This window comes from Echinops telfairi, unplaced genomic scaffold (genome assembly GCF_000313985.2).
Source record: "Echinops telfairi isolate 266 unplaced genomic scaffold, ASM31398v2 ScPeMD7_7407;HRSCAF=8445, whole genome shotgun sequence".
In the NCBI taxonomy this organism is placed as follows: domain Eukaryota; kingdom Metazoa; phylum Chordata; class Mammalia; order Afrosoricida; family Tenrecidae; genus Echinops; species Echinops telfairi.
In genome coordinates this window covers 6,513,929-6,528,247 of record NW_022111307.1, presented here as the reverse complement: position 1 = coordinate 6,528,247, position 14,319 = coordinate 6,513,929, and the positions used below count along the sequence as shown (strand labels likewise).

Here is a 14,319-nt window from a genome sequence, read left to right as displayed (position 1 = left end):
ATCACATGATCTGCTGATTTTGAAACACAAGGCTAAGGTGACATCCAGTTTATGCTTGACCTACTGATAGCTTCAGAGATGCCCGAAGCCCAAATTGGCAGATCTGATGACAGGTCACTGACAACTCCCAAGATTGGCAGGGAGTAAGGCAGACCATTGGCTAAAATGAAAAAAAAAAACACAAAAAAGAAAAGCTTGTAGTTAGTTCAAGGATTGTTTGTTGGCCTTTAGGAGTGTTTTCCAGTCCACTGTGTTGGGGCACCAGGCCCTGGCCCCAAAGTCCACCTTCAGCATTCCCTGAGGACCTTGCTCCATTCCCTTGCTGTTCCGCTGCACCACCACCACCCCCTACCCAGTGCTTTGCTTCGGTGTGGCGGGATCAGATCAGGCGCAATTCCCACACTGTGTCTCCAGTGCTGTGCCCCGCAGGGCCACAGAGCACACAGGAGCAGATGAAGGGGGAGTAGGAGAGAGTGGAGCACAACCTGGCCCACCAGGCATTGAGGAAGATGATCCCAATTAGAGCAGGACCACAGGGCCAGCCCCACTATGAGACATGACGCCCCTCACTGACCCAAGATGTTACTTTGAGTGAGGACTAAGGTGCACCTGGCCCAAGTCATGGTATGTTCAACCACCTTAGATGTATGTGAAAGTTGGACGCTGAATAAGGAAGACTTAGCCCTATAATGCCTGAATTTTTAATTTCAGGACATTTTTTTTGTTTTTATTCTTTATTTTCATAGTTATCAATATATATTAGTATATATATTTAATTGTTACGAAAACGTCGCGCTCGGCGTTATAGGGTTAAGAAGAATTTAGGCATTTGAACTATGGTGTTAGTGAAGACTATTGAAAAGTACCATGGACTGCCTAAAGAACAAACAATCTGTCTTGGAAGAAGTACAGCCAGAATGCTCCTTGGAGGCAAGGATGGCAAGACTTCGTTTCATGTACCCAGAGAAGGACATCATGCTTGGTAAAGTAGAAGGGCAGCAAAAAAGAGGAAGGCCCTCAACAAGGTGGATGGACAGTGGCTGCAACATTGTGGGCTCAGACACAAGAACAATTGTGAGGCTGGTGCAGGACCAGGCGGTGTTTCATTGTGTTGTGCACAGGGTCACTGTGAGTCAGCAAAGAACCCAACTGCACCCAACAACAATAGTAAAGAAATGTCTGCCTTGAGCACTAGGCCGTTCAATGAGTTATCTATCATGCATTACTCTAGACCAGGTTTAGTCCTTTGTAATTTGTGGTACTGGTGTTTTTCTTTTTAATCCAAAAGAAAGTATCACAATAAAAACCTGAAAAGGCAAAAAAAAAACCAACCCACAACTATCAAAGTACCACCAGCAACTTGAAAGATTAGACAGGAAGAGAAGGGGCAATGAGTTTATGTTAATGAGAGAGGAAGAACTCTGAAAAGGAGGAGAAGAATGGATTACCTAACTCAAACAACGGTGATCCATACCACTGGACTGTACACACAGAAACTGCTGGACTGCTGTGTGTTTTACTGCATGTATTCTCAACAAGAAGGGGCCCTGGTGGTGTAGTGGTTATGACTTTTGCTGCTAACCCCAAAGTCAACAGTTCGAAACCAGCAGCCACTGTCAGTCGGCATCGACTCAATGGCAATAAAAGTTGTTTTCTTTAATTCTCAACAATAAAATATTTTTAATACAAGAAAAAGTTAAGTGACTAGTAATGTTATAACTTTAAATAAATATGTTCAAAAAATGTTTCAGGAGCACTGTTTGCACTATTCAAGGCACGGAACATGCAGCTGTGGCAGAGAAAATTTGACCAAGACTTTATGGAAATTCAAGTTCAAAATGCATTTGACTGTTTTCATAAAATCAATGACCATTTGGATCCACCACAAAGGGAGGAGCCAAATGCCATCCTGAATTCCTGAACCTCTCCATCTCCAGCCCCTGCCCTGCCACGCTACCATGCCTCGCCTTAGGGAACTTGCTATTTTGTCCACCAAAAGAAGTCTCATCACTAAGGGGCTGTGCTGGATGTGACTACACCAGGTGTGATGTTTCAGCAGAAATTTATTATTTCATGGTTGAAAGATCCCTGTAGCTCTAACAAAAACCTTTATTCTAAACTGAATTTATATGTGCCAGTAAACCTAAAAGGTTTAAACTCTATGCCAATTTAGTGGTTGCATTTTTTTTAAATCACTTTATTGGGGGCTCATACAACTTTCATCACAATCCATAGATACATCAAATGTTGGACTTGCAAAATGTTTAGTTATAGTTAGGAGGAGAGTTTCAGAAAGTTCATGGAAGGCTGAAATTAAAAGCTAATAAATAGAATGTTTCCATTCGCTTTTTGAAGTCCCCTTGTATTTTTATTAAAAATGTGGGGCACATAATATAAAATCATTGTTCTTCGGAGGTCTGTCTCTGGGAAACTAGATTAATGCACCATCTGTGAAGGAAGCAGAGCTCAGAGCAGCTTGCTTAAAATCACCAAAGAGAGTTAGTCCCTGGGTGATGCAAAGGGCTACGTGCCCAACCAAAAAGTTAGTAGATCAAATACATCCAGAAGTGCTGTGGAAGAAACGGCTGGTGATGTCAGAAAAAACAGGCATTGAAAATCCTATGGAGCACAGTGCTACTCTGATACACCTGGGATACCCGAGGGTCAGAATAGACTCAATCAAAACTAGTTCGCTATGTCCTTGACACATGGCACTTGTCAGGGATACAGCAGGAAGCACAATTACTAAAACACGAAACACTGAAGCTGAACTCCTGGGACTTTCAAGAAAACATTGCCTCAAGAACCCTTAGCCACTGGGTAAGAAATCATTGAGAGAACAGTTAACCTTTTTCAGGACGAAATATCCTACTTGGGGACAAAAGTCAGGTCTGCAGAACTTCTGTTCAACATGTGCACACTAACAGAAGGTAAGTTTTCTCATTGGTCGGACATTCCGTTCTAAGCAATTGAAAGCATTTTGTGATAGAGCCCCAGCAAATACAGAAGAAAAAAGTGGGGTTTTTCTAGTCGAGAAGGGGTAGGAAGGTCACCTTGTTAGGATTTCCTGGCGCAGAGCCTTGTTCCTAATGAATGAGCAGGTGCCATGCCATCGGACCCATCCCTCTTCAAAGTCAGTTGATGTGGATGGCCTCTGCCAAGAGGTGGAGCACAAGCATGAGCCAGTGAGCTCACCGGAACGTTCCAGAAGGGCAAACATTCTGGGTCACTGACTGGAGAACTCCATAGATTTCGTAGTCTGGTATGCTGACTTTAAACGCTTTCCCAAGTTAGCCAAGCGAACCTATGTCACTAAAGCGAAAGTGACTGGAGAGGGAAGGGGGGAGGGGGGAAAAGTCATCCCACAGGAAGTCGATGGAGAAGCAACAAAGGAAAAGTCAAACCTTCCCTCAAGAGAGTGCTCTGGACCTGCTGGAATGCCTTAGCAAGAAATGGTCTCCAGAGCCAGGATAGACACTTTAAAGCTTTTTAAAGGCAGCAAGCCCCTCTTCTAAAGGCTGTTCTAGACAGAGTACCTGTCTATAAAATGAATTCATCTCTCTAGTGGGAAGTGGGTGGGAATCCAGGAGTCTCTCAGCACATCCGTCCATCCCGTCTCTCCCTTAGACTGGCAGCTCCTCAGAACCCCAAGGCCCTGTAGAGCACTGCCATCGGGACTAAAAGATAAGACCTTTGACCTGGAAGATTTTAACATCTTGGCCATACAGTTTTATGTAAGAACTAGAACCACAATCATTTTCAATGTCTAACTGTTGGTCTGAAGCCATTACTAAAATAGGCACACATCCCCAAACCATGAATTGAAAAATAAATCAATGAACCATGGAACTAACTCTTTCCTAGTAAGACCCTTTAAGACTTACAATGGATAGTATGAGAAGCATCATTGGTTCCTAATCCTTTCTTTCCTAGTCAAACGAATCCCTTCCTAACTCCACTTCACAAAACTAAATTCCTGTCCCCTTCATTCCAAATTAATTGAGCAATGGGAACCTCTGTCAACTCACATCTTTTACGAAGAAAATCATCAATGAAATATGCTTAAAATTTTTAAATATCAGGTGGTCCCATAGTATTTTGTTAAAAATCCCTTCCCTTAAAATGAAGAATAAATTCTACATTGTCAAATACCTGACCTTGAGGCCTGATTTCTAAGATTCTGGACTCATCATCTTTGGTGGCAGCAGCACAGCTCAGGGGCTTTATAAAAAAGCTTAGCGTACAAATCCAGCATCCCTGGTTGGAAGGTATGACAAGTTTAAAAAAACAACAACAAAACGTCCAGCTGGATCCAGGAAAGAGGCCAGATTATTTATGTACCCAAAAAAATTTTTTTCTACCCTTTAACAGTTTAAAAAAAATTAAAATGTTTTCCTTTGACAAATAATACATACAATTACACTTGGGGGGTGAGGCGGGGGGGCCTCAACTTTTAGCACTGGGCAATTCCTCCCTAAGTTTTCAACCACTTACCAAGGCCTTCAATGTGTGACCCCTACAACGATGGAGGGGCCTGTCCGCTGCACATTCCCAGTGAGGGTATGCCACGGGATCCATACATTCCAACCCACTGAGCAAGCACGCACGCCCTCCAGCTTCCCCAAGCCCAGGTCGGGGAGGGGGCTCAGGGACTGAGGCAGGCCACACCCTAGGCACTGACCTTAGGCCTTTCCAGCATCTGAGCCCTCGGACAGGCAGATGGGAAGGAGGCTGGGAGGGAGGACAAGTGGCCAGAACACAGCCTCCCAGAAAGAAATGTAAAACCTGTAGTGGGCAGGCCAGACTCACACTCCTAGTGTTCAAACAAACTGTCTGAGACGCCCAGTCCTGGGGTCACCCTGGGAATCACTTACTGGCTTCTACAGCCGATAAGGGAGCATCCAGCTGGCCCATGTGTCTAAAATCAGAAGAGGATGCAAGCACGGCCTGGCAGGGTTCAGTCAGTTCTGTACTTCTGCTTCTCTGCCTGCCTTCTTGACTTAAGATGCTGAGCTGCTTTTTCTCCTCACCTTCACATGACTCTAACAGACCAGCACAGAAATTTTACTTCAAACTTATCTAGAGAGCCCCTGGATCTTGGCCACAGAAGTTGAGGATGCCACAATTAGACACGCATGTGGCGCCACCACTGTGGCCCGGAGGCTCACACCTTCAGAACTGGATCCGGGCTCCCCTGCCAAGTGCAATTAAGACACAATACCTCCAGAACTGGTGAACGACACACCTAAAAATCAGACCGTAGGTTCAGGTCTGGAGTCCATGAAAGAACACCTAAAGCCATGAAGGCAGGTGTTTGAAACACTTTCGACCGCAATTTTTACCAAAACCAAACAAATACCAACTCTTGTCACAGATTCAATTCCAACTCATAGCGACCCTAAAGGACAGGGCAGAACTGCCCTTGAGGGTTTCCAAGACTATAACTTTTTACAGGAGTAGAAAGCCTCATCTTTTCCACCAAATACCTTCATCCTTACATAATTACAAATGTAACCACATATTGCAAAATGGCTGCACCTTTATGCAAATACCATGCAATTTTATTACTTCCCCCACCCCCCTATATTGTACAACCCCTTACCTCAGATTAGAGCGTGCTGGGCTTACAATACACCTGTATTTGCAGGAGTGCATTATTTGCAGGAAAAAACACCTAATTTCTGTGACATGGTGACCAACACTTTTAGTTCATTTTCAACTACATAGATTTAAAAGTGTACTGCACCTTGACCTTTTCTTCAGCCTACCAGTTTCATACCTATAAATAAATCTTGTCTCCTATTCTGAGTAAGGACAAAATGATTCCACAACCTATGTACACATCATCGCAGTTTCCTACTTTGCTATCAGAGTGCTTGAAACTTTACAATCCTCTCTGTAAAAGGGATTACCTACATCTTCATCTTTGGGGGCGATCATTAAACGTGAGGTCAAAGACTTAGTTCAGTGCCTGACACTTAGTGGCTACACATTAAGTAGTGGCTACCTTTCCTCCTGTTCCTTATCTTCTACGTTAGAATTCCATGGAAAATGTTAACTCTCTGGGTAGTTGGAAAAAACTCTCGGTCACCAATTTTTTCCTGCTTGATAATTCCTTCTCTCTTCACTATATAAACGACAGTCCACAAATGTTAAAGGAAGCAGGAAAATGAAGAGCAGGAAAAGTTAACAATGAAAGAGAACTAGAGAAGCCTTCACATGCATGGTCACGTTCAATATGTGTCCAGGGTGTTTCTGAGTGACCCTATTAGCAAAGACGAGTCTGAGAAACTGATGGTTGCCATCCTGTAAACACTCGTGCCAACCCTGAAGGGAAGCCAACAGCCCGATTCCATAAAGAAGCCAAGGAAGTGAGGGATGCCGAGAGACGGCACCTCTGCGCGTCTGAGGAAAGCCCCAGTGGCTCCTACCAAGAAAGCCCTTACGAGCCAAGGTACAGCAGGCCTGACCCTCTCCCACAGTGGCGGGCTCACACCGGGGAGGACGCAACCCGCGACTCTAGAGCTGCACTTCCAGTGCCTTCAGCTGCGGTGTGGCCCCGACACTGTGATAAGTAGTCCTCTTTCCGATCTCTCGTTCCTGGGACAAGGGAGCAACCTCTAAATGAGCCAACTCAAACCCAGGACAACCTCTCCGCTCCTGTCTTTGGTCAGTGTGGTGAGGGGAGGAAAGGCAGCCTGAAAAATTGTTTCTAGATTTGATTTTTTTCCTTGAAAAAACAACAACAATAACCAATTGTAGATCTTTCAGACTGAAGTAAGATTAATACAAAGGGTCAATGCAGAAATAAATCTACTTCTTATATTTCCATCACCCTTGAATTGAACCTCCGGACTTCGAGCTGCCTTCCTTAATAAAACCAGAGCCACGCAGGTGCCGAGTCAGAAGTGCAGGGCTCGCTCTAGTCCTTAAGGCACGCAACCTTCAACAAGCTGCGGGAGCTCCCTGAGACTGCCACTCCACTGAAAAGGGGACACCATCAGCTGCCTTCTCCTCTTCACGCAGCTGTGATTTGAAGCAAATAAATGTTTGTAAAGATGATGGAAGAACATCAGTGCTATATGAATAGAAGATGCAAGCACATCAAAATCCTGAGCAGCGCTGCTCGTAGAATTTATCCATTAACACGTGGTATCATGAAGTCTTTCTACTCGTATCTAAACCAAAGATAAGATGGCAAGCTTCCTTCTAAAGCAGCGGTTCTCAACCAGTGGGTCGCGGTCCCTTTGGGGGTCGAATGACCCTTTCACCGGGGTCGTCTGATTCATAACAATGGCAAAATGACAGTGATGAAGTAGCAACAAAAATAATTTTATGGTTGGGGAGTCACCACAACATGAGGAACTGTATGAAAGGGTCACAGCATCAGGAAGGTTGAGAGCCACTGCTCTAAAGCAAACTCAAGTTTTGTCATGTTAACATGACATTGAGAAAAACTGAAAATACCCTTTCTCATTGGAATGGTCCCCACACAATTTTTTCTTCTGATCATTACATGCAACATTGATGATATAGGTAAATTCTGACATGCTTAAAACATGCGGATCTCATTTCCATATATAGTATTGGACTTATGAAAATAGCTGTTTTGTTTATGAAAGAGATTTTATACCTTGATAGCAAACAGATTAGGAAAATGTAATTCAATGTTCACATTGTAAGAAGTAAAGTATGGAGCCTGAAAGTAATCAGGAGAGCTATAAATAAGCAAACAAAATCCACCCAGGGATGCAAATGTATCCTTTGAGGAGAGGCACTACAGTAAGTGATAGACCCAGAGTTAGCACTTCGAGACTGCCTCCTACTAATACAAAGCATCCATTTCCACTGGCTACTTATTTCATCTCAATAATGCCATCAATTAGCTTAAAGCTAATTAAAGGAATACTACTGCCCCCGCCCATTTGGAAACCCAAACAACAGAAGCTGAAGTTTTCAGCACAAAAAGATACTCTTGTCTCATCCCTATTTTATGAAGGGACCAGATGACAGTTTATGATCAAAAGGGGGAAAGTAAAACCTTAAGAAATAATGCTCTGAGCACCCTGCACTTTTGCTACCCTAAATAGAACCCATGGAGTCCATGCCACCAGATGAAGATTATATGTTTGGAAGCATGAAGTGAAATATAAAGCACAAGATGTTTTCTTTTTAATGTTTGAATGATGATAAATGAGAGAAAGGGCCGTTATCTTGACTGGTAGGTGTTTGTTGTTCGTTCAATGAATTGTTTTGAACTTGACTTAAATGCAAGAAGGGTAAACTGTGACTCGCAAATGCTGTACAGCCCGCTGTGTTGAATGCCACTATCCTACGCTTTAAATGAAGAAGCGAACCATGTCTTGGCCATACTGTGTTTTTAACTACCTTAAAACACCAACATTCTCTTCTTTAACACCCAGGAGAGCAATGGGGCGGGGGAGGGGGGTGAGTCTTTAAATGTAATGTATTAGAATATTTTTAATGGTTTTATTGGCCCTTAGTTCACATGTGTTTTGAAATTTGTCTTCCTACTTTAAGAGCCCGTACTGCAAGACTGTGCCTCTTCCACTGAGTACGTTTGATGTACCTTCCCTTCCAAAGTACAGAGCTCCCACATGAAAAGACCTATTCAAATCTTGAGTTTGTCAACATTTGAAAAATGGCTTCTAGGCTTCGGAGAATCCCAGGGCTAGCTGCAGTAGGAAAGGGCTCACCCAAGCTAGAGGCAGGACTTTGAGGAGCAGGCACACAGGGAAACTACTGCAGGTGCCTGTGACTTGGCTTCCCAGCAAAGAGCTATGTGTCACCGAGACAAATAAATATCATTGCACTTGATACCATTTGCTCCTGGGCTCAGTCCCTTCCGTTTGCCTTGTCAGGCCTCCAGTCCAGTGCAACTGTTCCCCAATGAAAGGTCTCCTCTTCCTTCCGGACACTGCCCCCCCACAACATACATACCCCACGGAATCACAGAAATGACACACTTAGCTCAAAAGAAAATCCTCTAATAACTCTGGTCAATCGCCCACCTAACTTTTGAGGATTTCATTAGCAGACTAGAAAGAATGATTCAGCTGTAGACAAGTATTTAGAAAGTTTAAAATTATCAAGTATGTATAAAAAGTTCCTGTAGAAATCTGGTTTTCATAGGTGGTGGTTCCCTGCCACACCTCCACTGCTTCTAATAAATGTGCCCATTACTATCCTTTGATGCATATCTCAATTATCATTTACAGTCTCCCCAGGACTGTAAGAATTATAGCTACCTTCACAAAGTACCAACAGTTGTTTACTGAAAGCAATAGTGAAGCGCTAATTTGGTAAGTAATTCATTTTCAATCTTCAAATGTCCTTTTAACAATATCTTTAATGAGTAAAGAATTTCTTCCTAAAGGAAATATATTATACTTTATATCACTTTGGATAAACATCTTTGTACAAATACTACTAATCTTCCCTCATCCTTTTTTACTAAATAATAACCTCAGATCAACAAAATAAAACATGAAAGTCTTAAGCCATCTCTTGTCATCTTATAACAATAATTACAAAGAAACTTGATTATTATTCTTGAAAAGCACAATTTAACAAATGTCCTCCTACTGCATTTCACAAAATCACCTTTGAAATTTAACTAGTCATTAAAGACTTTAGTACAATGTGATTTAAATCTGATATAGACTTAATGAAATAGAAAATCAGACTATGACATATATTTTGATTTATAAGTTTCACTGGTTTTTAATATTAAACTAAGTCCTGTGAAGGCATAACAGCCAGTTTTTAACAATAAAACTGGAATTTTGAACCCACATCATCAACTATCAAGTAATTTGCTTCTTTGTTGTTTCTTTGTTACTGCTAATACTTTAAAAAGTTAAAGAAAAGTTTAATTCGCTATGACATTCTAATCTTATATGATTAGAATCATATGAGATAATAAATAGCCTTTTCTTAAATGGGAAATTAAGGAAATCAAAAGGAAACCTGCAGTTTGATATCAAATATTTTACATTAACATTAGCATGTTGCAACTACGTGTAGAATCTACATACGGTAATTAAACTCAAGCATTAATTTCTAATTCAACTAATTCCTCAACTGGGAGGCTATTCTCTACAATTCTAAACTAATAAAGAATTTTCTGTTTCTAAAAGATTAGAAATTGATGCAGCAAATGCCTTTTTTGCGGAGAGGGCTTGGGGCTGGGTGGGTTTTTCCCCCCTTTTTTGATATTTAATTCAGCTATACACAATGTAGCACATACAAGCAAAATACAATTGAGATACTGTTTTCTTTAGCATTCCTATAGGAGACCAAATTCATTTGCATTGGAGAGAACACAATTACTGATTTTTAACTCATGAAAGACAAATTCATAGCTTTTTCCTACACTGCCCCATAGTATTCACACCATCTCACAGTAGAAGCATGTCTAGCACCACTTAGTTCCTTCCTAGAGATGTGGTGGAAGCGGCATTTTCCAAAGCATGGTTCTCACGGAATCATTCAACTTCAGTTACAATAGCACATGCAAGTTAACATATATCTTAGCACAAAATAGTATGTGCAATCTATGTACTGCGTGTGTTGAGTAAATTTTCATTAACATCAAACAGGACATTTCTATCAAGGAAATCTCTACAGCTCTTACTGGCATTTTAAAGATTGCCAGCCTTTCCTCTTTAGAAAAGCTGTTTTGGTTTTTTTAAAAGATCATTTTATTGGGGGTTTTAGGAAAGCTTTAATCAATATTTTATCAGGTGAATTATCAGGAAGCATGAGTAGATATAAAAGATCCAAAGATTTTTATTCAGAGTCTGAGACCAACTTGAAAACAAGAAATACTTTGTATACAGAATGAAACACAGGTGGCATAAAGAGAAGAGGGAGTTTTCTACCCCTCAGTGACGGGGATAAAAGAATTGCATCTAGACTTTCTGTTAAAATTTTAGGGAGGGGGCGCGGGGAAAAGGAAAATGAGCTGATTCCAAGAACCCAAGCGGAAAGCAAAGAACGATGAGGGCAACAAATGTACAAGTGTGCTTGACACAATTGATGTATGTATGGATTGTGATAAGAGTTGTAGAAGCCCCAATAAAATGATAAAAAAAAACAATTTTAGAGTAATATTTAACAAAAAAAATCCAATTGGTAAGCAAATGGCATGTCACTAATTCCATAACTCAAAATAAATATTCTTCCCACCCCCAAGTATCATTAGCTTAATGAAATCTATTTGGGAAATGTAGATATTAAAACTGACCCTTGAGAGTAGACAAAAATCAGAACAGTGTAAAGAAAATTAACACTCAGTTGTTGAATAGTATTTTTCTTAAAGTAAGCCAGAATTGAAGATGAATTGTTTTCATCACATTTTCATTTCAACTCACGCAAAAACCACATATAGAACTACTTAGCACAGACAAATTTATTTCTAGCTTGCTAATTTTCCCAGCAATGCAACAAAAGAGTACTAAACTCGTCACCATATAACATAAAAAGCTTTGGTTTCGAATGTCAGAGCACCCTGCTTTTTAAAAGCCACCAGCATGGTAGTGCCCCTGTTCATGAGAACAGGCAGCTGCCTCATCTCAGGAGTCTGAGCTGAGCCACAATCCCAGTCATTAGCCAGCTCTCCCTATACTGCAGTACAAGTAGCTAATGTCTTCATTTCAAACTAATAACAGAAAGGGGGGCGGGGGTCCGTTTAAAGCCATCCAATCAGAAAGTATGCAACCCGTCAACAAGAGCAGCTTATGCATCCACTTGGTATGCTAGAAGCCCGAGTGTGGTGAATCATACACAGCACATTCGCATCCACCTCCTGGGTATTTCGTATCGCCCACATGTCCACAGAAAGCTCACAGTACTAACAGGGCTAGATAAGTCCTAGGTGCTCTTTATCTCATCTACACTAACATTCGGTGGCACACTTTAATCCTGAACGTCAATACACACACACCAAAATCATTTAAATGATACTCCAGCCAACAGCAAATCACTTTTGCATTGGGGGCTGGGGTGAGGGGGTGGTTGATAAGGGAGGAAAGAAAGCTAAGAGAAAAAGTTAACATATTTATGAAACATTTTAAACATTAATAACATTAGGTTAACTATTATTTAAGTGCCACATTAAATAACCATTGATTTTTTAAAACTATAACCGTAAGAAAAAAAGGACTCATAACACCTATACAACCAATAAAAACCAAAAACTCACTGCCATGGAGTCAATGCTGACTCACAGCAACACCCCAACCACCCACCCCCCACCCACCCCCCACCCACCCCCCGTGAGGTTCTGAGACTGTAACTGTTCACAGGAGTAGAAAGCCCAGTTTTTCTCCCTCGGAGCTGCTGGTGGTTTTGAACTGCCAACCATGCACCTTGAAGGCTACATATAACCATTAGACCACCAGCGTTCCTACATAACCAACAGAATCAGACACCTGTAAATACAAAGTCCATCAAATATTTTGAGTGGTTCGTTCACATTTTAGTCAATATAGTCATGAAAATTTCAAATGTAAGAACAGTAATTTACACTTACAACAAATTCTTAATGTCTTAGAAAGATTCAACTTGTATTTCTCAAGTCCCCCGACAAAGCTAAAAGAAAGTATACAAATTTAGAAGCCTTCATTGGGGGAAATAATTAGTTATACATCATATATTTTCCAAAAAGGAAGAACTAACTTACTGTTAAACATGAAACTGCATATCATAACTCTTATCTCTTAAAAGAGGGGAGGGAGAGTTGAGCAGCTTTCTGATATGCCGAACATCCATTTTCAAAGAAAAGATATTTTGTTGCTGAAATTAAAACATACCTAGAGATGTGCTCAATTTTTCAAAAAGTCCCTCAACAATACATCTAAGCACATATTTTTAAAATCAAAACCAGTTTATATTTAAAAGTCAATGCTAGAGGGAAGACCAGTTAAATGATGACCCTACTGACTATCACAAAATTTAAAGATGTTACGTCAAGGACTTCATGTGTGTGAATGGGACTTAAACTAAGTTACCACACACAGCAGGAGGGGAGAAATGGACAATGAGTAAGAAAAGGGCACACATTTAACGTGGCGATTATTGTAATGAACTTTAAACAAAGATGTTGTTCTTCCCTTGTAGGCAAATCACTGTGGAGAAACCCAACCTCCACAAAACTTTTTACTCCTTCATTAACAACAACAAAGCACTGGAAGTACCTTAAAGATTTCACAGGGACGCTTGCTGATCTTCAAACATTTAATAGCAACAACAAAACGCTCACACGCGGTAAGTATTGAGGAGCTTCAGTGAAGTCTGTCTGGCTTTCAATTGCCATGCAATCCAAACCAGAGGCTTCTTTACAATACCACGCAAGACACTGGCGCTGAGTGATTTTAATCATTCAACATTATGCCATCTAAAACAGAAAACTAATTAATTGAGAAATCTAGCGAGGCAGTTTAGCTGACACAGTAAATATTGACTCAGACCTCTCAGGGGAAGTCTTGACTAACAGTTGTTACCACTGGGCAGGAGGTAGGAGTAGGGGTGGGGGGTGCGAGACAACTGCTGAGAGCCGCGTTTAAAGGGTCCCAGAGAACGCTGCCTGGCTCATGCTCCCACACACCCACTTAAAAGAAGGCACCGCATCGATCCCAAGCACAGCACACACCTTCTAGAATGAAAGTAAAAACGGAACGATCGAAACTATAGATGTCCGCAACCACCACAAACAAAAGCCGTCCTAAAACCTCCCAGCACATTGCTCAAAGCAATGTTTCAAAACTTTTACTTATACGTCAGCCCAAGTCACAAAATTCTAAGCAAAATATATTTACCTGAGCTTTTTAGAGACTGAGTAATCAACTTCCATGATTTTCCCATGCAATTCCACTTTACCTTTAAAACAGAAATTAACACACTCAGAACCGCGCTTAGATCACGCAGACGGGGTCTGGGAGGGGCACGCACCTTCGGGCGGCCTCCAGGGGACTCCCACCCGGCGCGGGAAAGGTGGGCGCCCCAGGGGTCGGGCGAGGGAGGGCAGGGAGCGAGCCCGGGTCCGACCCCAGGTAGAGCTGTGGGTGGCATTACCGGAAAATCAAATTTAATAAAGCGCGGGGCCAACTTGAAAGGATGAGCTCATTTGAAACTCAAGCTGCAGGGCCGGCGGGGCCCCGCTCGGCCCCCGGGACGCCCCCCTCGCCATCGCTCACCCGGGACCCGAAGGCTCCCTTCCAGACCCCCTTTCGGCTAAACCCCGGGAAGATGCGCCCAAGCCCCCCGGGGCCCAGCCCGGTCCCCGGCCGCGCGGGG

General features: G+C 42.0%; 1 protein-coding gene across 1 annotated transcript in view; it reads right to left on the bottom strand.

The window, feature by feature from the left end:
- Positions 1-13,897, bottom strand: part of IGF2BP2 (insulin like growth factor 2 mRNA binding protein 2) — a 162,547-nt gene extending 148,650 nt beyond the window's left edge. Inside the window, exon 1 of the mRNA XM_045296415.1 lies at positions 13,842-13,897. Coding sequence (XP_045152350.1) covers positions 13,842-13,876 — 35 coding nt within the window. The 5' untranslated portion in view covers positions 13,877-13,897. The remainder of the gene's footprint in view (positions 1-13,841) is intronic.
- Positions 13,898-14,319: the final 422 nt, after the last annotated feature.